Below are 20,891 nucleotides of genomic sequence, written 5' to 3'. Positions count from 1 at the left end.
CACAATAAAAATTACAACGATACCCGAGTCACTCGATCACTCTTGGTATTAGTCAAAAAAATACTTCAATCTTATTGACAAATACATCAAATTTTATCATAAGATTTTCATGGCTATTAACACTTTTATTTACTCTTGGATGCATGCAATAACGAAGACAAGTTCGCTTCATAATTTGATATCACGGCCAAGACTCCACTGCTCACTTATGGGTACACATGGCCTAAAAGACAAAATCCCAAATATATGATGTGTGCATGTATAACCAAAACATGAATGTGGCCGACCAAACGAATTTACTTTTTCCATTACTTTATCCCAATTGGGTGTTCGCTTAATGGGGGCCGTCACTTCGGCATGCATTAATTCGGATCAAGTTTTGTACACGGGCTCAAATTCAAGACTTAGTTTTAATAAATCTTCATGTAGATTCGATGTTTGAACTGAGTTATAATTGCTTTGCTGAACCTGTGATATATGACGCTACCCTCCCACAGTCCTATAAATTGCGATAGAATTTCATAAGCGGCTTCATCTACCATTGATATGGTGGTGAATGAAAGAGTGGATGGTTGCAGCTACCAATTTGTACATGTGATATTGTGATGGAAATAATTGCATATTAATAGAACAAATGGAGTTACTACGAATAATAGGTGAGACTATTTCAACTTGGAAAATTGTCCAAAAGTCTTAAACCTATTGTATGGGGAGCAATTCAGTCCTAAACTTTTTAATTTGGCCAATTTAGTTCTAAATCTTTTGACAAATTGCCAATGTAGTCATTCTAGCTAATTTTGACAAAAAATTGATGATACGGCGGTATAGTTAGTATCGACTGTCCTACGTGATATAGTTGCCGCTGACATAGACAATTTTTGCACTTAAATTTTCTAATATTTTTTTTCTATTTTCCTTCTCTGGTCGTCAAGATCTCAGCAATGGCCAGGAGAGGTCATCAACCATAGGTGAGGGTTGCGATGTGAGGCAAGGCGAGGCGACACAACGCGGCACGATGTAGTGCAAGCAAGGCAAGGGCGAGGCGACGCAACGCAAGGCAAGGTGAGGGCTAGGGTGAGGTAAGGCGAGGCTAGGGCATGACGCCCTCGCCCAAATAAAAGACAATTGATGAGAAAAAAAATGACAGTGAAATGCACTATAAAGTAAAAGTTTGTAAATATTTGACTATGTTAAAATGTAATTTATATTTCAAGTTTTCTCGATTCTATTTGATAATCAATTCATAAATTTGCTCGATAAGTAATAAACAACTAGGTTTCTTGGAAGTTCTCTTTTGAACAAAGCAAATATGTATAAGGTAAAATCTAAAAAAAGAAAAAGAAAACATAATGCTTGTACTATACGTGGTAATATCCAATTAAAAAGTATAGATAACATGTGATATTCTTGACTATGGCAACAAGATCGCACATAAAATTTCGAACTAAAAAAGAAGAAGGATAATGCATGAATTCGGGATCCACCACTTTAATTTGAATTGGATGATTAAAGGAAAACTTTAGCTCCATCTATTTTGAAACTTGTCACTGTATAGACATAGCACACTATAACCATGATCGTACAATTTCATATTACACAATTATTCATCCATGTCACCACATATACTCGCATACACAAATTCATCATCTATGAAATCAGGTACATCGAATTTATTTCAAACATATATAGAAGCAAAAGGACATAACGACAGAAAATCCTTCTAGGTAAATTCCTAATATTAAATCATTTTTTAGAAAACGATACCGAGAATGCATCTCTCTAAAGTCACACCTCCATGGGAATAGCACGGAGAGGCGTTGCCTTCTGCAATGTGATCCCAAATTTCTCAGTCATGTCCATCTCTTCAGGCCTCACCCCCTGCTCAAGCTTCCAATCAAACGAGCGCAAGAGAGAGGCCAAAATCAGGTGCACCATCCTATAGGCCAAGGGCATCCCAGGGCATATCCTCCGCCCGGTCCCGAAGGGGATGAGCTCGAAATCGCGGCCCTTGAAGTCAATCTCGCGCCCCAAGAACCGCTCCGGCATGAAGCTGTCTGGGTCGGGCCATATGCTGGGGTCCCGCCCCATGGCCCACACGTTGACCAGCACCTGGGTGTGCCGGGGCAACAGGAACCTGCACATCTCCACGTCGCTCTCGGCCTTGTGCGGGATCAGGAACGGGACCGGCGGGTGCAGCCTTAGAGTCTCCTTGACTATGGCTTGTAAGTAAGGGAGCCTTGCGATGTCGGGCTCTTGCAGTGTTCCTCCATTGCCACCGACGACTCGATCGAGCTCTTCATGGGCTCGCGCGATCTTCTCCAGATTGTGCAGCAGCTCTGCCATCGCCCACTCCAGCGAGCTCGTGCTTGTGTCGACTCCTGCGACAAACAAGTCCTGGCAAAAGAATTGTGAGAAATAGCTGAGTGATGTTTGCTAAATACACCTTCATTTTCTGAAGCAAATTGAAATTAATTGCGCAAACTTGGTCTGTAACAAATTTGAGAGCAACAAGATAAGGATAATGTTACTTGCTAGCGACATGAAAGCACCATTCCATATCAAAAGAAGTCATTTTACTAGTCTAAATACAGAGCTCGCTCTTCATAGTTCACAAAATATCTAACAATTATATATACAGATGACAGAAACTATTGAATAGGAGCATGAATAATTCAGATCGTACCGACCAGAAGCAAGCTCTTAATTTCATGGCGACTCAATTCACCACTCTCGTTTAAATTAATCAGAGAATCGAGCACATCGTTGCTCGGTGAAGAGTCGATCATCGAGGCCCTCACTTGAGTCCTTTCCTCGATCATCCCGCCGAAGATGGCGAGTCTGCTGAAGTAACCCGAGATCCTCCGGCGTGCGCCCTGGAGGTCAAACCACCGGAGAGCTGGGAAGAAATCTGACATGTTGGGCTTTCCGGTCTCCTCCATCACGCCCCACACAAGGTTCCTGAACTCCTGGGAGGAGCCCTCGTCATGGTTGGCCAAGTCGACTGAAAAGAGCGTGTTCGAGATCAAGTTGAGCACGGTGGTGAAGGCGGCCTTCCCAATGTCAACGCAATGGCCTCGCCGGCAGCTCTGGTGGACAAAGCTGACGAGCTCGTCCACCTTCTTGCGGCGGAGGAGCTGGCCTGCGTCCAACTTGTGTGCCGAGAACATCTGGACGGTGCACACCTTCCTGAGCTGCTTCCACTTATCGGAGGCGGGCAGCCACACGACGGACTCGGCGTGGTGACCGCTCGCCTTGATGGTGTCAGGGATCTGCCGGCCGCACAAGAGCTGGTCGTTCTTTTGGAGGGCTTCCTTGGCAGCCTCCGGAGAGGAGATGACTATAGTTGTGATTGCCCCTAGCTTTATCATCATAACAGGGCCATATAGCTTGGAGAGCTTGGCGAGCGCCTGGTGGGGCTTGTCGCCGAGCTCAAGGATGTTCCCAATGATCGGGAGCGGACGTGGGCCCGGCGGCAGCCGGTTGCCGCCGTAGCCAAACTTCCAGCTGGACGGTCGCCAGAGCAGATTGATGCTCCACCACAGCAGGCATGGCATCAGAAGGTAAGCTACATAGTACTCCATTTGGTGTTTGGTAATGCTCATTTGCTTGCTTAATTAATTTGGGAAGGATATAATATTTATACTTTGGACTAATGTTGGGTTAGCCAAAAGTGATGGTAATAATTGTATGGCTGAACTTTTTTCCATAGAATAAGGTTCACACAAAGATTCAAAGCTGTTCCTCAAAACAAGATTCAGGATAAAAGAAAGTGACTAATATTTTTTTGACTCTTGTTAACAATTATTTTACGACATTTGTTAAATGTAGTTGATAAGTGATCATCAATATTGTATATTACCAGAGAAAAGTACTGTTTCGAAACTGTGAACTTTCTTCAATTGGTCGTTTAGTGGGTTCGGCCATTTGCTGAAGAAATCCTATTCATTTAATAGAGATAGTGACATGGCAATCCCCAAAGTTTCTCGATTAATGCAATGGAGTTCCTAAACTTTTTTGGCCTGTGAATAATTAGATTATGTATTGGTTTGTTCATCTTAGTCCTATTGACAAATACATAAAATGGAATATACACATGGCTATCCATGTTAGCACCACATCAGCATGCTCCTCTAGTAAATATCTAACCAACCGCACCACCAACTAGGTATTAGATGAAGACGTGATTTATTATTTAAATATCTGATACCATGTTAGAAAGTCAAATCCAAAAGCTTAAACTATTAAACGAAGGCGTGATTTATTATTTAAATGTTCTAAAACCAGGGATCCACTGTCGCCGCCTTTGATGTGAGAGAGAGAGAGAGGTGAGGCAAGACCCTCGCCCCTTGCTGACTTCGCCACTGGCCAGCTTGGGTTTGCCGAGATCATGCCCCGGGCCAGTCTTGCCACTGACCATCGTGGGTCTCTCTCTCTCTTAGCGGCCATGTCTCTGCCTTCGTCGGGTTTTTTAATGAAGAATTGACCTGAACCAATATATACAGAGCTCAACGACCAATTAAAAAAAAAAACTAGGAAAGAGATTGCAAAAGTCGGAAAAGGTTGACGGACCTTGATGTCCATTCTTCTTCAAATTAGTTCTAGTAGTGTAGAATTACCGAACAAAACGTCAGGAGTATATAGTGCAGTTACTGCAAATCTTCCTGTGGCGGAGTCATATGTCATTAGCGACGGTGAAGGGGACTAGAATGAAAATTGAACAGTAAATGGAGCTTCGATTGAGCACATTTCCACGTATTGTAGGTTCTCTATGTGAATTTTCAAAGAACTTCAATAGAATGGTCCTCTGAGCAACTTCTGTTCAGGCATGGAATACAGTTCTTGATTTGAGTTATGTCGTTACTCAAAGGATAGATTGTCGATTCAATTAAATTGGGTTGAAAACTTGAAAGGACAAGTTCAATATGTTTCTAGTCATAGCATGGTCTGGAGTCATAAAAAATATGGCAGCATCCTCTCTCTCTCCGCGCATGGCGGTGGCAATCTAGGGGTGTAGTGGCGGCTTCGCCGGTGGCTTCTGCGGTTAAAGGTGAGCTAAGATGTTGTGAGATTGCATAGAATGTTGCGAGCGAGAGAGAGCGTGTGTTCACGCTTGACATTTTTGTGCGACTCCTCTAGATAAATTATTTAATGAACTTGGTAAGTATGCTAAAATGAATCTAGAATGTCATTTGATGGGACCCATTATATTCAATGTTAGTACAATACTCATACTTTTAGGTAAAGTAAATGTACATAGGTGATTTTCTAAAGATAAAAAATTTTCGTCTCCCGTAAGTTCATTAAACTTGCGGAACATACTATTACTTTTGGAGTGAATTGAATTATATTCGTGAAAAGCACGTGCCTCATTATAGTCAGGTAGAAGGACTGCAATAGAAACGTATTTAATATCTTTCCTTTTCTCAATTAATGATGGTAACATGTAAAAAATCATTTATATACCCAAAATATGGTTATTTTATTTCATGTTCACATAAATAAATATAACAGTGTTATGATTTCTCATTGAATAGCATGACTCGGTAATAAAATACAATTATTATAAAAGACTTTTCTATAAAGTCTTGTATTTCAAATTGTTCTTTATAATGATTAAGCTTTACTTATTTATAACACGGCAAAAGTACACCACAAGTGCCATAACTTGTGTACGGCGATCACTTTGGTGCCATAACTTTTTTTCGGATCACTTTTGTGCCAACTTTGTTGAAAAACAATCACTTTAGTGCCAATGCTGACGTGGCTCACCGGAAATCCGATGTGGCGCTGACACGGCTCGCCGGAGAGGTCCACGGCTTGCCGGAGAGGTCCAGCCAGCATTAAAAACAAAAAACAACGCCGTTTAGCCGCTGACGTGTACTTTTTTTAAAAAAAATTATATTATATTATATTAAATATTAAAAAAAAAAAAAGATGTTGCAGCAGCGGCGAGGGCTCCCTCGCCGCTGCTGCCTGGGTCGCCACCACCGCCGGGAAGGGCCGGCGGTGGTGGGCGAGGGTCGCCTCGCCCACCCCCTGGCCGGGGCCCGGTGACCCTCGCCGTCGCTCGGGTCGCGATGGCGAGGTCTCGCCTTGTCCCGGCGAAGGCGAGGCCGACCTCGCCGTCGCTGGGTCGCGACGGCGGCGCGGCCTCGCACGGCGGCGAGGCGAGCCAGACCTCGCCGTCGCTGGGTCGCGACGGCGGCGCGGCCTCGCCTTATGGGCGAGCCGCGCCTCACCGTCGCGACCCGGGCGACGGCCGAGGTCTTGCCTCGCCTTCGGCGGGCGGCGGAACCTCGCCGTGCGGCGCGGCCTCAGTGTCGCGACCCGGGCGACGGCGAGGCCGACCTCTCCGTCGCCAGGTCGCGACGGCGAGGTCTCGCCTCGCCGACCACTGCGCCCACCATCTTCGGCCCTTCCCGGCGGTGGTGGCGACCCAGGCAGCAGCGGCGAGGGAGCCCTCGCCGCTACTGCAACCTCTGTTTTTTTTTTAATTAATATTATTTTTCTAAAAATTAAAAAATTCGAAAAAAAAGCCACGTGGAAATTACGTGTACAAGTGAGACCATTTTTTTTTAATATAAATGCCACGTCAGCTTTTTGGCCGGAGTCACTAAAGTGATCTATTTTCCTCCGACTTGGCACCAAAGTGATCCGAAAAAAAGTTATGGCACCAAAGTGATCGCCGTACACAAGTTATGACACTTGTGGTGTACTTTTGCCTTTATAACACAGTTGATGAAAATCATGGTAACATCATTTTGCGGTTTTATTACACTAACGCCGAACTTTCTTGATGTACTTTTAATGAAAATAACTATATATATTTCTCCATATCTCGAACCGTATCAAATTTTCATCCCGTATATTACTAACAGAGGCGACACTACGACAACGCCAGATGTTTTACAATTCAGCACGCATCCGCAGTCAATTGGAAACTTAGAAGTACAAGTGATGACTAAGAGTCCAATCTTATGCAGAAAATGGGACTCGTCAACCACAACAGATTAAATAATACATAGCAAGAAAGAAGAAGCTTCACGAACTCCATGATCATGGAAATTGAGAATGATAAGGGTTTCTTTTGAATGCGAGCCAAATGTATAATATATTATATAAAAGAAGAATTGCTTTATGGAGATCATGAAGAGGAAGCAAACTAAAGTAGGTGTGAAGTGTTTGGAATTGGCAAGAAGGAAGTCTCTTCGATGTTGAGCATCCATTGGTCAATGAGGTCATGCATGTAGTTTTCGGTGACTATCCTTAAGCTACTTAAAAATGAAGACTCGATTTGATTTCAATTGATCTGCACCCACGTAATATGGATCTCCATCTCATCCTTTTTTTTATCAGAGCACGTAAGTAGATCGCATCTTCATCAATTTTATTTGCAGTTCAATTTCACATAATCTCACAAAAAGCATGCTACGCAAGACACCCTCTCTCCCTCTATGACTTTGAGAGTTTTAGTTTTGGGTTAATACCCCGAAAAGCCCTAAACTGGTATACATGTGACAAATTTACCTCAAATTAATTTTTTTGACTACTAAAAACCCCAAACTGGTATATTTGTGACAAATTTACTCTCCGTTAGTTTTCGTTAAATTGAATTAATACCACAAAAAATCACAAACTGGTACACTTATGACAAACAGAGGGTAAAACATAAAACTAGTACATCAGTCAACTGCCGCGCGTCATTTAATAAAGCAATTTGACAATAAAATTTAACAGAAACAAACTGAGGGTAAATTTATCATAATTATATCACTTTGGAGTTTTCGGTGGTCAAAATATTAGTTTGGGGTAAAATTGTCACAGACGTACCAGTTTGAGGTTTTTCTTAGTATTAACTCTTTAGTTTTTGCTGTGAACACAAAAAAACGAAAAATTTTATAAGTAAAATCAGCTTGTTCTTTTTTTTATGATGAAAAGATATTTCCATTTATTACCAAAATGATACATGAAAGGATTCATGGGAAATCTCATAAATCACCACGACAAAACGAGTCCATAGAACTGCAAAACAAACCGAAATCCAAAAGTTAATGTTTATCATTAGAGCATGATCAGACGAGGTGAGTACACGCTCGTCCTTTAACAACATATCGGTATTTGTGACTGCATCCAAACAAAAAGATCAATGATTGATCACCGGATCACACATCATCATGAGTGATGAGCATAGACCGGAATCTCCATATGTAACTACGGCTTTGCCTTTCAGCAGTGTGCGCCTAGGTTCGGTGTCTCCAACATTATCATCGTATGGAGACAACATAAACATGTTGAACAAGCTCAGATCTGAAGCGCGTGAGAGCAAGTCCTTTAGCAAGTGTGAGACGCCAAACCTTCTAATAAAAACATGTAGAGCAAGCACAAATTTGACACTAGAGCAATTGTAAAGGCCATTTAAATTGGAGATAGAGTACTTATTTATTAAAACTCCTAGATCTAGAACTAGATCGGGAGAGAAAAGGCCCCATCTAAAATCAAGAAAGAAAAGATCCTAGATCTAGATTTAGATCAAGAGAGTAAAGTAAGGAAAACAAAAAAGAAACGAAAGAAAAACAATCAAAGAGAGTGGGGAGGGAGAAATCTAGGTCAAATCCCTCCCCTCCATTAGTTGAAGAAGCGAAGAAAGGCCGAAACAGAGAGAGAAAGAGGGGTAGGGAATCGTAAATCAGCTTGTTAGAATATTTAAATATTAAATCGCTTTTTATCCGATACCTTAAATTTTTAGAGCACGGTAGATTTTACATCCATCAAAGTAGAAGGTTTGAGTTCCAATACCTCTCTAGGTCCCTATTTGCCTTTCCTATTACCAATTTCTACATCACAATTTAAGCCAAAATTTATCCTACATGATTTCTAGAACAATTCTAGAGGTCTTACAAAATTTTACATAGTTCTTTGCCTAGATCCCTAGCCTCAAAAGATCAAAAAAATTATTAAGTCTAATATTGAACCTAATTTGTCATACTTTTTTATTTGGTATTTCAAATTTTTCTTATGCAATCGGCAAGTTTTGCGACCCTTTCAATTTGTAAAATCAAATTTTCTTATTGTCTATCTATCGAACTCATCGATGTTGGAGTTGGACGTGAAAAGATTTGGTATCATTCCTATATTTTCTTATTTCCGTGAATATCTATAAAGAAAGAGTCATTCTCCTATTATTTTTTGCCATGATCAAAGCATTGAAGCATTTGAGATTCTGATTTCCTCCTTCGAATTCCCGTTTCTTCAATTTCACAAAAAATTTCTTCTCCCTCATAATTTGTCATGCAATTCTAAGGTGCTCTTCAAGTTTCTGCTGGTTCATGGAATAAACCAAAATTTCATCCATGAACACCCCACGAGCTTATAGGAATGGTTTGAACTCTCAATTCATAAGATCCTTGAAGACGGCCGGGGCACTAGTCAGTCCGAAAGGCATGACCGGAAACTCATAATTGCCGTTCTGAGTGCTGAAAGCAGAAATGGGAATATCATATGCCTTGATTTTGCAGATGATGATAAACAGACTTTAGATCAATTTTCGAAAAGATCGGAGCACCCTGTAGTTGATCAAAGAGATAATCTATTCTCGGTAGCTAATGTTTGTTCCGAACAGTCACCTGTCGAGTTCTTGATAAACAATATAGAGGCACGTACCGCTATTTCCTTCATCTTTGTGATTGCCATTCTTCCCTTGTGTTGGACTTGCAGAGGAATCTCTATCAGGATCCTAGGATATACGGTTTCAGATGACTACATAGAATTTCGTTGATTTTGCGAATCAACTTCCATTCTCCTCTTCAGAGCCTGACCTTTTTTTAGCAAAATTGTCGAACTTGTCCTACTAGGCGTGTCAAAAATGATGCCTGGTGAGTTTGGGTGAAGTTACAATTTGATGGAATGAAAGTGTTCGATGTAGTTGTATAAAAAAGAATTTTGGGACAGAATAGTTTACCACCAAGGTATAAAGTAATGTTCCACGTACCAATGAGAAGAACTTTAAGGTTCACCACCAACGAATTGGATAAAGAACCAAAGGACATTGACTACTAACGAATTGGACAAAGAATCAAAATAATCACTCACTTGAAAGAAACTATGATATATTATCAATTCAAAAATCTGCATGCATACAACTACAAATGCACGTTTTTTTTTTTTTTTATAGTGGGACTAAGATACTAAACTATTAAAGGTCAAACTAGGCAACATTAAAATAGGAAACCTGAAACTATGAAATATTATACTAGAAAACGTTAAAATAGGAAACCTTAATTTAGGAAACATTAAATACAAAACATTAAATTAGGAAACCAACTTAAACTAGAAAATCTATGACTTAGTTGGATGAATTTTTATTCTTTAATCTTCTAGAAATCCATCTTGAACACTTTGTTCTCATCAGACCTATTGGACCATGTTGAAATCTCCGTTTGCTTGCATAAACATCAAATGTTTTTTAATGGAATTTGATGATGGAATTGGATGCTCTCGCATAAAAAAACGAGACGACGGGGCTCAATTTTCTACCGGATAGGGGAATCCAACCACAATAATATTAGACTTTTAGGATTCGTGTGAAATTGATGAATTTTTAGATTGCGAGAGAATTATAAGTATCGGTGTTTCACCCAGAAAGTGAAATTTTTTTTACTAAAAAGATTGATTATGATTTTTTTCTTTTAAAGTGAAGGTATTCTTTGCTAATCTTGGACGGGAAAAGTGTATGGCTTGGGTAAAAGAAAATAAACTGCGAGTGCTAGAATTAAAAGTGCAAGGATAGTAAATTTGCAAGACGTAAAATGAAGAAATAAATTTGCAACTCATTGATTGTCGTGCGGAGAGAATAAAGAATTCAATGTGGATAATTGTACAAGATTTTGGGCATACCTTTTGTATTCTAAATCATCATCGAAAAAGAAGTCACAACTTCTGCGACCACGGGATAATCAACCATCACTTCGTATTCGAACCGATACATTCTCTTTATCTTCCAACCCCGACGCTTAGCAAAATCTGCAGTAATGCGTTGTCCATGCATCTGTCGACTGATGAGGGCCATAACTTCCAGCATATCTATTTGTCCATATCTCTGTTGATGATCGATCGATTTCTTTAAATTAAGAGCCCTGTGCATTGATGGCTTCTCTGACCAGACTCTATTACTGTCGATCGAGGTGACCATTCGTGGATAATAAAAGTTGGTCAATTTTTGTGTGTGAACAACTTGAAATATATAGCGAGAATATAAAAAATTGAAACTGGCAATCGAGAGCAACCAAACTGGAATTAAAATCAACGGGGTATTTATTGGCGCTCACACTTTTTCTTTTCGAAATCGAAACTAAATTTGGACTCAAAAGTGGATGGGTATTCAATAGAATTAGTTTCTTCTCGTTGGGAATGGGTTACAACCATGTGTTACTGCTTTTATACAGTCAATCTAGTAGATATGTGAATTATCAATGTTCTCAAGAAGCATAATTTGACAAGTAGAGAGAAACTTGATCAACGTGCAAATTGAGAGTCTTGTCGATTATTAGAGTGAGAACAAAAACAACAATGTAAAGTGGTTATAAATGATGGAAATGAGGATCCTACGAGAATATAAATTTGTCTTATTCAATCTTTAATCACCCAAAGGAAAAGCAAATTTGTTTTTGATTCAGCTTGTGTAGATTAAAATGATAGGAATCGGTCCATATGTTATCTCTTCAATTTAGAGATCGGGCAAATTGCGCAGCCCCCTTGCAGCCTAAAACCAATGGGCCAAGAAGCCCATATCTTCTTTCTTGTTACTTTCCCCATAGTATAGCAATGATTTGCAGTAAATGAGTTACCCGCGTTTCACGTGATTAGGAATTCAATTCGCAACACGACCGAATTTCTAAAAGGCTCGTGCTATGTTGCCCAGTTGGGGGCACGCCTCGTGTGTGAGAGATATCCTAGCTGCTAGTATCTTGGAGGGGTTACGGTAAAGGGATTTCCATCGCGGGTGGTATGGAATAATTATAGCTCAAAAGAACATTCTATAGTTGGTGTGAGTTCTGCCTAGAGAGGTCGTTAGTGCTAGTAGTCTTCTCGACCCTTTTTCTAATAAAAAAGTAAGGATTTTGTTAACCCAAGATAAGGAATTCTGAATATTAGTGATCAACACATGGCTTTGGCACGACGAGAATAATTTTTTCTAATATACATCTAAGAGGGAGAACATGATAGATATATAATGAATTCAATTTCCTATCGGTTTTGCCCTCTAATCCTTGGTACTTTTTTTTTTGTCAAAATGAACTGCTTTTCATTGATATCTAGTAGAACCATAACCCCTTTTGGTAGTCTCAAAACAGAGCAAGTCTCTAAGGGCCTGCGGAGGACAAATCAGCCAGTCGTTAGTGAGTGTTTAAATCAACATCAGGGAGGATAGGTGGCTCAAAAGTGGAATTTTAGGGGGACGGGCGAATGAAGGAGACCCAACTATGGTGTATGAACTGGTGGATCAAGAGGCAAACATCTGGAAATAACAGACCCTGCGAAGACTATTTCAAGAACAGGTGGTGCGCGAGATCCTTACCATACCAATTAGACCACAGACTAATGAAGATAAATTGATCTGGACAGGTACGCGGGAAGGAGAGTACACGGTAAAGAGCAGATACAACACCCTACGCACAAAAGAAACAACAGAAGCTCAAACCGCCTCTTCCTCTCTTCAACCCCCAACTCAACTTTGGAACAGAATCTGGAAATTAAAAACCCCCCACAAAATCAGACACTTCATCTGGTCTGCTTGTCAAAATGCTCTCCCAACTAAGGAGAATCTATACAAAAGGAAAATGGTACCTGACCCTCTATGCCCAATCTGCCGAGTGCATGTGGAGACCCCGGAACACCTACTTTTGCACTGTAAATGGGCGCGAGAAGTCTGGAAGGCACCGATCTTGAACATCCAGAACTCTAAATTCCAAATAACAAGAATAGATGAATGGTGAGACACCATATCCATAGAAGCAACAACTCACCTGGTGTAGAATTAATCTCGGTAGTCCTCTGGGAAATCTGGAAAGCTAGAAATAGCTTTGTCTTCAAAAGACACCTCCCAGACCCGGAGCTGCTGGTTGAAAGAGGACATAATTTGCTCGGGAATTTCTGCGGGTGGAATAATCTCGCCAACGAACGCCCGGCCCGGATCGGCGAAGACGCACGAAGCCTGGATACCTCCAAAGGGGGCGAAATGAAAATCAATATAGATGCAGCTCACCAACCTGGATCACTCGAAGGTTCAATCGCTCAGTATGCCGCGCGCGCGCGAGATGGAACTACAGTCGACGGATTTGCAAAGGACGTCCCTACCTCCTCAGCCGAGCAAGCCGAATGCCTAGCAATGGTGGAAACCCTCATATTTCTCTCCTCACGCGCGGATGAAAGACTGACTGTCCAGTCAGATTGTCTAAATCTGGTCAATGCATTGAAGACTACACAAGCTTTGCCGTGGGAACATAGGGCAATTATTGCTGAAGCACGGGAACTGCTGACTTTATTTTCAAAGTTAGACCTGCAATACTGTAATAGAAACTCAAATAGTGTTGCGGACTGGGTAGCAAAGAATCCTTGGTACTTTACAACAACCTATCATTGAAACATACGTAATTATTGTCTCTATTAGCGAGATAATTAGATATACATTGAGCATATGTTTGCTTTTCTTTGATCTTTTAAAAGAAAATTTTCTAATACGTGAGACATCGAAAAAGAAGTTCCAAACACCATTTGTTTAAATGACAATCTACATATTACTATATTAGAAGTAGCTAGCTAATAACCTACTTTTCAGTGAAAATTATTCATTTTTTTAATTCATGAGTTAGGAAAAACACAGATGACTGGAAAGACACAAAATGACCAAAAGATTAGCCGAGATAATTTTGATCCGGATATAATTGTCATAGATCATACTTTGTTGGCTAAACATTAACAAATTACCAACGCATGTGTGTGTGTTGAAGTACATGTGTGAGTTGTGTTAGAAAAAGTCCCACATCGGATAAGTGGTGTGGTGTAGTTAATATATCAAAGTTAGCCCATAACTCATTGACTTAAGCTTTTGAGTGAATGTGGGTCCAACTTGATATGTCGACGGGCTTGAACTTGGGCTTTCTCTTGGCGATCTCCCCGGATGAAGGTATCAGGCTTTTCCTACGTGCTTCCAACAAATGGTATTAGAGTCGATGGTTGATTGGTGGGCCTCCAATCTGTTTAGGTGTTTCGTGAATATCTCAATAAAGAAATCTCATGATCGACACTTATTTCAAGTGGAAAGGACAGTTGGTCTGGTGACGCAAGATAAGAGACCATGGGTGATGCAATCCTAAGTTAGCACTTGTTGATGGTTGTTGTGTATAGTTGCGGGTGCATTGCAATAACTTGGAGATTTAAGTTAAGATTTGTTGGGATGTTTGAACACAGAGGGAGCAAACTTAACACTAAGCTCACATGTGAGGGGCAGATTGTTTGACTCATAACTCAGTGAAGGTGGGTCTAACTGGAAATGTTGACAGGCTCGGCCTTGGGCTCTCTCTTGGTGATCTCCTCGGATGAAGGTTTAGAGCTTCTGCTGCATGTTCACAATAGTGTGCTACATAAAAAATAAAACTTTTAGAGAATTGCATCGGAATAAACGGACAGAAAGACGGTTTTTTTAAGGAAAAAAAAACTTGAAAGAGTAGGTGGAGGTTAGAGTGGCAATTGAAATATTACTCTCCCTCGTGTGTGGTCAAGAACAAGTTAACTTACCAATTTTAGTATATGAAGATATTAAACTGCATTCTAGGATATATCCGTATATTATAAATCAAGCCAAAATGCAATATTCGGCCTCGAACATTCTTTGAAAAGTTCCACGAAAATCCATGCTTGCTGTTGTAAGATGAATAATAGCCCTTCACAATACCAAACAAAGGGCAAAATGGTACTTAAATTGATTGACATCACAACCATGTCATCCTACAAAATTCTCATGGATTCCAAATTTAAATCAATCTTCCTCATTTTGAAAGAAGTAAAATTTTTCTAAAATAACTCAAATCTCACTTTTTTTTTTCCATTTTGTTAAAACCCTTCTTAATTTTTGATACACACAGTTGTCTGAATTTTGCTAGTGTCGAAACTCCATAGAACAAATGCAATTCATTCCAAGTTCAAACCATTGTATGCTTTTTTAAAAGGATTAATATTACGAAAAACTCCAAACTGATACACGTGTGACAAATTTTTAATTTACCATAAACTAACTTTTTGACCACAAAAAACCTCAAGCTAGTACATTTGTAATAAATTTACCCTAAGTTAAATTGGATTAATATCACAAAAAACTTCAAACTAGTACACCTGTGACAAACGGAGGGTAAAACCTCAAATTGTTACACCCGTCAACTGCCGCATGTCATTCAACTCAGAAATTGGATGGTAAAATTTAATGGAAACTAACGAAGGGTAAAATTATCATAGATGTACTAGTTTGAGGTTTTTGGTGGTTAAAAAATTAATTTTGGGTAAATTTGTCACAATTGTATTAATTTTGGGTTTTCGTGGTATTAACATTTTTTAAAATGTGGAGACAGCTCCACTCGTTTTAAAACCTGTCACTGTCTAGACGCAGCACGCTATAACCATGACCATATACATCGTCTTGTCATGGTACAAAATAAATTGCGGGGAAAAGTACCAAGAAAATCGTTAATCTATTATATTAGTACCAATTCAGTTCTAAATATTTTAATTAGACCAATTTAGTCATAAACCTATTTACATTGGTACAAATTCAGTTCATCTGGCTAATTTATGCCGAAAATTAATGACATGGACACCAGCTATTTGACGTGGCCAATTTTTTAAAATAAATTTTTAAAATTTTAAATTAATTTTTCCCTTTTTCTTTTTTTTCTTTTTCTTTGACTTGTGGCCGATGCTTAGCTATGGCCGGTGACTAGCCACAGGCGAGGGTACTATTGTAAAAATATTTATGACTAAATTGGTTCAATGGAAAAATTTAAGACAGAATTGGTACCAATGCAATATGATTATGACTTTTTCAATACTTTTCCCATGAATTGGTACGCAAATACATCATAAATGAAATGAAATCCATCGAATTTATTTCGAACATACACAGAAGCAAAAGAACATGACAACCAAATGAACGCATGTATCTCTCACAACGAGCGGGCACACACGTGATTAAAGTCACACCTTCGTGGGAATAGCGCAGAGAGGGACTGCCTTTCGCAGTGTGATCCCAAATTTCTCGGTCTTGTCCATCTCTTCGGACCTCACACCCTGCTCAAGCTTCCAATCAAAGGAGCGCAAGAGAGAGGCCAAAATCAGGTGCACCATCCTAGAGGCCAATGACATCCCGGGGCACATCCTCCGCCCGCTCCCGAACGGGATGAACTCGAAATCCTGGCCCTTGTAATCAATCTCGCGCCCCAGGAACCACTCCGGCATGAAGCTGTCCGGGTCAGGCCATATGTCCGGGTCCCGCCCCATGGCCCACACGTTGACCAGCACCTGGGTGTGCCGGGGCAATCGGAATCCGCATATCTCAACGTCGCTCTTAGCCTTGTGCGGGATCAGGAGGGGGACCGATGTGTGCAGCCTCAGAGTCTCCTTGTAAGTAGGGGAGCTTCGCGATGTCAGGCTCTTGCAGCGTTCCTCCGTTACCACTGATGACTCGGTCGAGCTCTTCACAGGCTCGCACGATCTTCTCGGGATTGCGCAGCAGCTCTGCCATCGCTCACTCCAGCAAGCTCGTGCTCGAGTCGACTCCTGTGAGGAACAAGTCCTGGCAAAGAAAATCGTGAGAAATAGCTGAGGGATGTTTGATAAATGCACCTTCATTTTTGGAAGCAAATTGAAAATGAATTGTCCAAAGGTGGTCAGTAACAATTTCGAGAGCATCAAGATATAAAGAAGTCATGTTTTAGTAATCTCTATACAGAGCGTGGTCTGTATAATTTGAAATAAACCTAACAATAATGAATGCAGAAGAAAGTATTGAACAGAAGCATGAATAATTCAGATCAATAATGTACCGACCAGAATCAAGATCTTAATATCATCGAAGCTCAATTCACCACACTCCTTTAGATTAATCAAAGAATCGAGCACATCGTTGCTTGGTGAAGACGCAAACAACAACGCCCTGGCTCGAGTCCTTTCCTCAATCATCCTGTCGACCATGGCAAGCAATCTGCTGAAGTAACCCGAGATCCTCCGGCGCGTGCCCTGGGGGTCGAACCACCGGAGCACCGGGAAGAAATCCGATACGTTGGGCTTCCCGGTCTCCTCCATCACGCCCCACACAAGGTCCCTGAACTCCTGGGAGGAGCCGGCATCGTAGTGTGCTAAGTCGATGGAAAACAGCTTGTTTGAGATCAAGTTGAACACGGTTGTGAAGGCAGCCTTCCCGATGTCGACGCAGTGGCCTTGCCGGCAGCTCTTGTGGATGAAGCCAACGAGCTCGTCCACCTTCTTGCGGCGGAGGAACTGGGTCTGGTCAAGCTTGCGCGCCGTTAACATCTGCACAGTGCACACCTTCCTGAGCAGCTTCCACTTGTCAGAGGCGGGCGGCCACAAGACGGACTCGTCATGGTGACCGGTCGCCTTGGCGGTGTCAGGGATCTGCCGGCTGCACAAGTGCTGGTGATTCTTTTGGAGGGCTTCCTTGGCAGCCTCCGGAGAGGAGATGACTATGGTTGTGATTGCCCCCAGCTTTATGGTCATAACCGGGCCATATAGCTTAGAGAGCTTGGCGATTGCTTGGTGGGGCTTGTTGCCGAGCTCGAGGATGTTCCCAGTGATTGGGAGAGGGCGTGGGCCCGGCGGCAGGCAGTTGCTGCCGGACTTCCAGCTTGACGATCGCTGGAGCAGATTGATGCTCCACCCCAGCAGGCATATCAACAGAAGGTAAGCTAAATAGTACTACATTCGTTGTATGGTGATGCTCCTTTGTTTGCTTCATTAAGTGAGCAGAGTAGAGTATTTATAGATTGGACTAATCTTGGATCAGCCAACAGTGATGGTAATTATTGTATGCTCGAGCAAAACATTGGACTAATTAAAATTGACCAGTAAATAGAACTTCGACTAAAATAATTGAATTTTCAATGAGCTTCAATAGTACGGTCCTACGAGCAACTTCTGTTCAGGATGGTATACAGTTTCTTGTTTGAGTTGTCTCTTTTTTCAAAGGATAGATAGTCGATTCAATTCAATTGTTACTGGAAGAAAGATTAAGTTCAATGTAGTCAGTCCATTACAAAGTTTCCAAGAAAAATATGATTAACAGTTCGGCTAAAAGCGCCGTCCTTCGTGAGGTGCTAATGTTGTTTTCATTTTGGGGCCAAAATGACTTCAATGGCAGAGACCAACTTGCCGTCATCGCAGCGGCTTCGCCGTCATCTTTGCCTCTTCCGCCTCATAGCCACTCTCTCTCTCTCTCTCTCTGCATGGCGGGGGTAATGTGGAGGGCATTGTGGCAGCTTTAGCGGTGGCTTGACGGCCGGAGGTGAGCTAAGATGATGTGAGACTGCATAGAAGGTTGTAAGAGAGAGGAGTGTGTGTGTTCGCGTTTGGCATTTTCGTGCAACCCCACTAGAAAAATTATCTGAAGAACAAAATGCATACCTGAAAAGAATATTATACGACATATTTTACAGGACCCATTATATTCAATGACTCATATTTAGTTATAATATATATATATACACACACAAAAGTGGTCACAAGTGGATCGGGATAATTATTACATAGCGTGCATTATGAATGCGGGTATAGTAGCAGAAACCCGATCTTTTTATTGCAAAAGATATAGATGTTGGTCTCTAGCCCGTACAGGGCCACGGCCGGGCCGTGAGCCTCCACAACGGGCTCACGAGCAGGGCAAGCTTTGCAGCAGAGCTCGGCTACCATCGCCGAACCCCGCAAATCCGTTGTGCTCGGGTTTTATCGGTACGGGTTTATTTCTGACTCGAAGCGTTTCGTTTATTCGCGCTTCCGCGTGGGTTGCGAAAATTTATCTCATGCTAGCTGGAAACCCGTGTGGCTTTATCATTTTCAATAATTTAATAGATAATACTGACGCCAACAATCTTCTAAATGAGTATAAGAACGGAAACCAATTCATAATACATCAACATAAAAACGTTATCTTCGATCGGAGAGATCTCTGACTTTGCTCGAAACATGCTACATGTGCTAGTATTCTAAGATTGGCGCGAGTCGCATGTCTATCTTAATCAAATTTTTGGTAGTGTTTTTGGTAGGCGGAACTGGGGCTGGAAATTCTGAGGAAATTAATTTGGCAATATGATATGTAGTAATAGTGCGTTAATCTATGAGTGTGCCGACCGCCAACTCGAATCATGCAACAATTTCAAGATGCAAATCACGCGTTTAAAAAAGTAAGGCAAGCCAAGTGAAATATGAATGAAAGTTTGAGGACAATGTTTGGCATTTTCTTTTTCTGATATCGAGTTATTTAAGAGTAGAACAATCGCAAGTACAATTAGGCTGCAAAAATAACTTCGTCCTAGGGTAATGACGGGGATAATCAAATGTTCGTCCCCGTAGACAAAGCGACGGCGATGAAATCAAACGCTCATCACCGTATTTTTCCGCTGTTGCATTAAGCAACGCAATGGCGATGAAATTGCATTTCTTCGTCGCATCTGCATCGATTGACGGCGACGAAATCAAGAGTTCGTTGCCGGTGAATTGAGCAACCGCGGCAAGAGGTTCTTTTCGTCGCCTTTGATAAGACCAACAACAAACGTGATGGGATGGCACTAGTAATTTGTCACCATTGCTCCAACCAAGCTCTGCAAAGTACAAGTTTCATCGCTTTAAAGTATACTAGATCACTCCTTTGGCGAAGAAAGTAAAATCTTTTTTGCTCTTTGTATGAATGACAAATTTTATTTTCGTCGCTAAGGTTCTCTCTCTCACACACACTATTGGGAGTACGCAGCAGAAACTCGATACCTTTATTTAGGAGATTAGCAAGAGAGAGCTTAAGTCCGAACCTGTTAACATATCTAGTTGGACCCACCTTCACTCAAAAGCTTAAGCCAATGAGTTATGGGCCAACTAGTATATATTAAATGTTCAATGCCATACCAATTCTCTATTGTGAGACTTTTCCAACACAACTCAAGCGTGCACTTCAACAATCTTCCCCTCACGTGTGAGCTCAGTATTAGGCATGCTCCCCCTTAATTCAGATATCCTTCTGCACCAACATATCTCAACTCGAATCTCTATCATCAACTGTTAACTTGGGATTGCATTACCCATGGTCTCTTATTTTGCTTCACTAGACCAAATGTTCGTGGTCTCTTCTCGCCAGATCAACCATGATGGCAATTTCCACTTGAAACAAGCGTCGATCATGAGATTTCTTTCTTGAGATATTCACCAAACACCGGAACAGATTGGAGGCCCACCAATCAACTTTCGGCTCTGATACCATTGTTGTGTGGTCTTGGGCGTTTCTTACCTCAAAAGTTAGCTCAAAGGGTAAGACTTTCTCTCACACTTATAAACCGACCGTTAGCCCCTTCCACAATTGATGTGGGACAATCTTAATAATCTCCCCCTTACACATCGGGCTTGGGTCGGAGCTGCAACAATCCGTAATTCTCCCATAATCTCCCTCTCACACATCGAACCTGGGTAGGAGTCGCAACAATCCGTAACTCTCTTGTGTAACTATTGGGTCCAGACTTTCTGGCAACCTTGGTCTCTAATACTAGTTTGTTGGGAGCACACAGCAGAAACTCTATACCTTCATTTAGGGAGATTGGCAAGAGAGAACCCAAATCCTAGCCCGTCAA

The 20,891-nt window shown here is 41.3% G+C and overlaps 1 protein-coding gene, 1 long non-coding RNA gene and 1 pseudogene across 2 annotated transcripts; all 3 read right to left on the bottom strand.

Annotated features, from left to right (window-relative positions):
- Window positions 1-1,785: 1,785 nt before the first annotated feature.
- On the bottom strand, window positions 1,786-3,581 carry LOC115665423 (geraniol 8-hydroxylase-like). The gene is made up of 2 exons (XM_056305982.1): window positions 2,688-3,581; window positions 1,786-2,394 (listed from the first exon to the last, which is right to left on the bottom strand). The coding sequence occupies exons 1-2, from the start codon at window positions 3,579-3,581 to the stop codon at window positions 1,786-1,788; spliced, it is 1,503 nt and encodes a 500-aa protein (XP_056161957.1).
- An 8,836-nt stretch (window positions 3,582-12,417) lies between these two features.
- On the bottom strand, window positions 12,418-13,127 carry LOC130136001 (uncharacterized). Its single transcript, XR_008815096.1, has 3 exons — window positions 13,023-13,127; window positions 12,844-12,904; window positions 12,418-12,742 (listed from the first exon to the last, which is right to left on the bottom strand). It is a non-coding gene; the product is annotated as an uncharacterized LOC130136001 (long non-coding RNA).
- A 3,115-nt stretch (window positions 13,128-16,242) lies between these two features.
- Window positions 16,243-17,985, bottom strand: LOC115692157 (cytochrome P450 76C4-like; annotated as a pseudogene).
- Window positions 17,986-20,891: the final 2,906 nt, after the last annotated feature.

The sequence above is a fragment of the Syzygium oleosum genome, unplaced genomic scaffold (genome assembly GCF_021117445.2).
Source record: "Syzygium oleosum isolate NSW1041296 unplaced genomic scaffold, Sole_v2.1 Sole_v2.40, whole genome shotgun sequence".
Taxonomy (NCBI): Eukaryota; Viridiplantae; Streptophyta; class Magnoliopsida; order Myrtales; family Myrtaceae; genus Syzygium; species Syzygium oleosum.
The sequence above is the reverse complement of the archived record's forward strand: the minus strand, read 5'-3'. Positions and strand labels throughout refer to the sequence as shown.

Coding starts and splice junctions, on each gene's coding strand:
- LOC115665423 (XM_056305982.1), bottom strand. CDS start 3,581: ATGGAGTACTATGTAGCTTACCTTCTGATGCCATGCCTGCTGTGGTGG. Junction 2,395..2,687: donor AAATTAAGAGCTTGCTTCTG/GTCGGTACGATC, acceptor TTCTTTTGCCAG/GACTTGTTTGTCGCAGGAGT.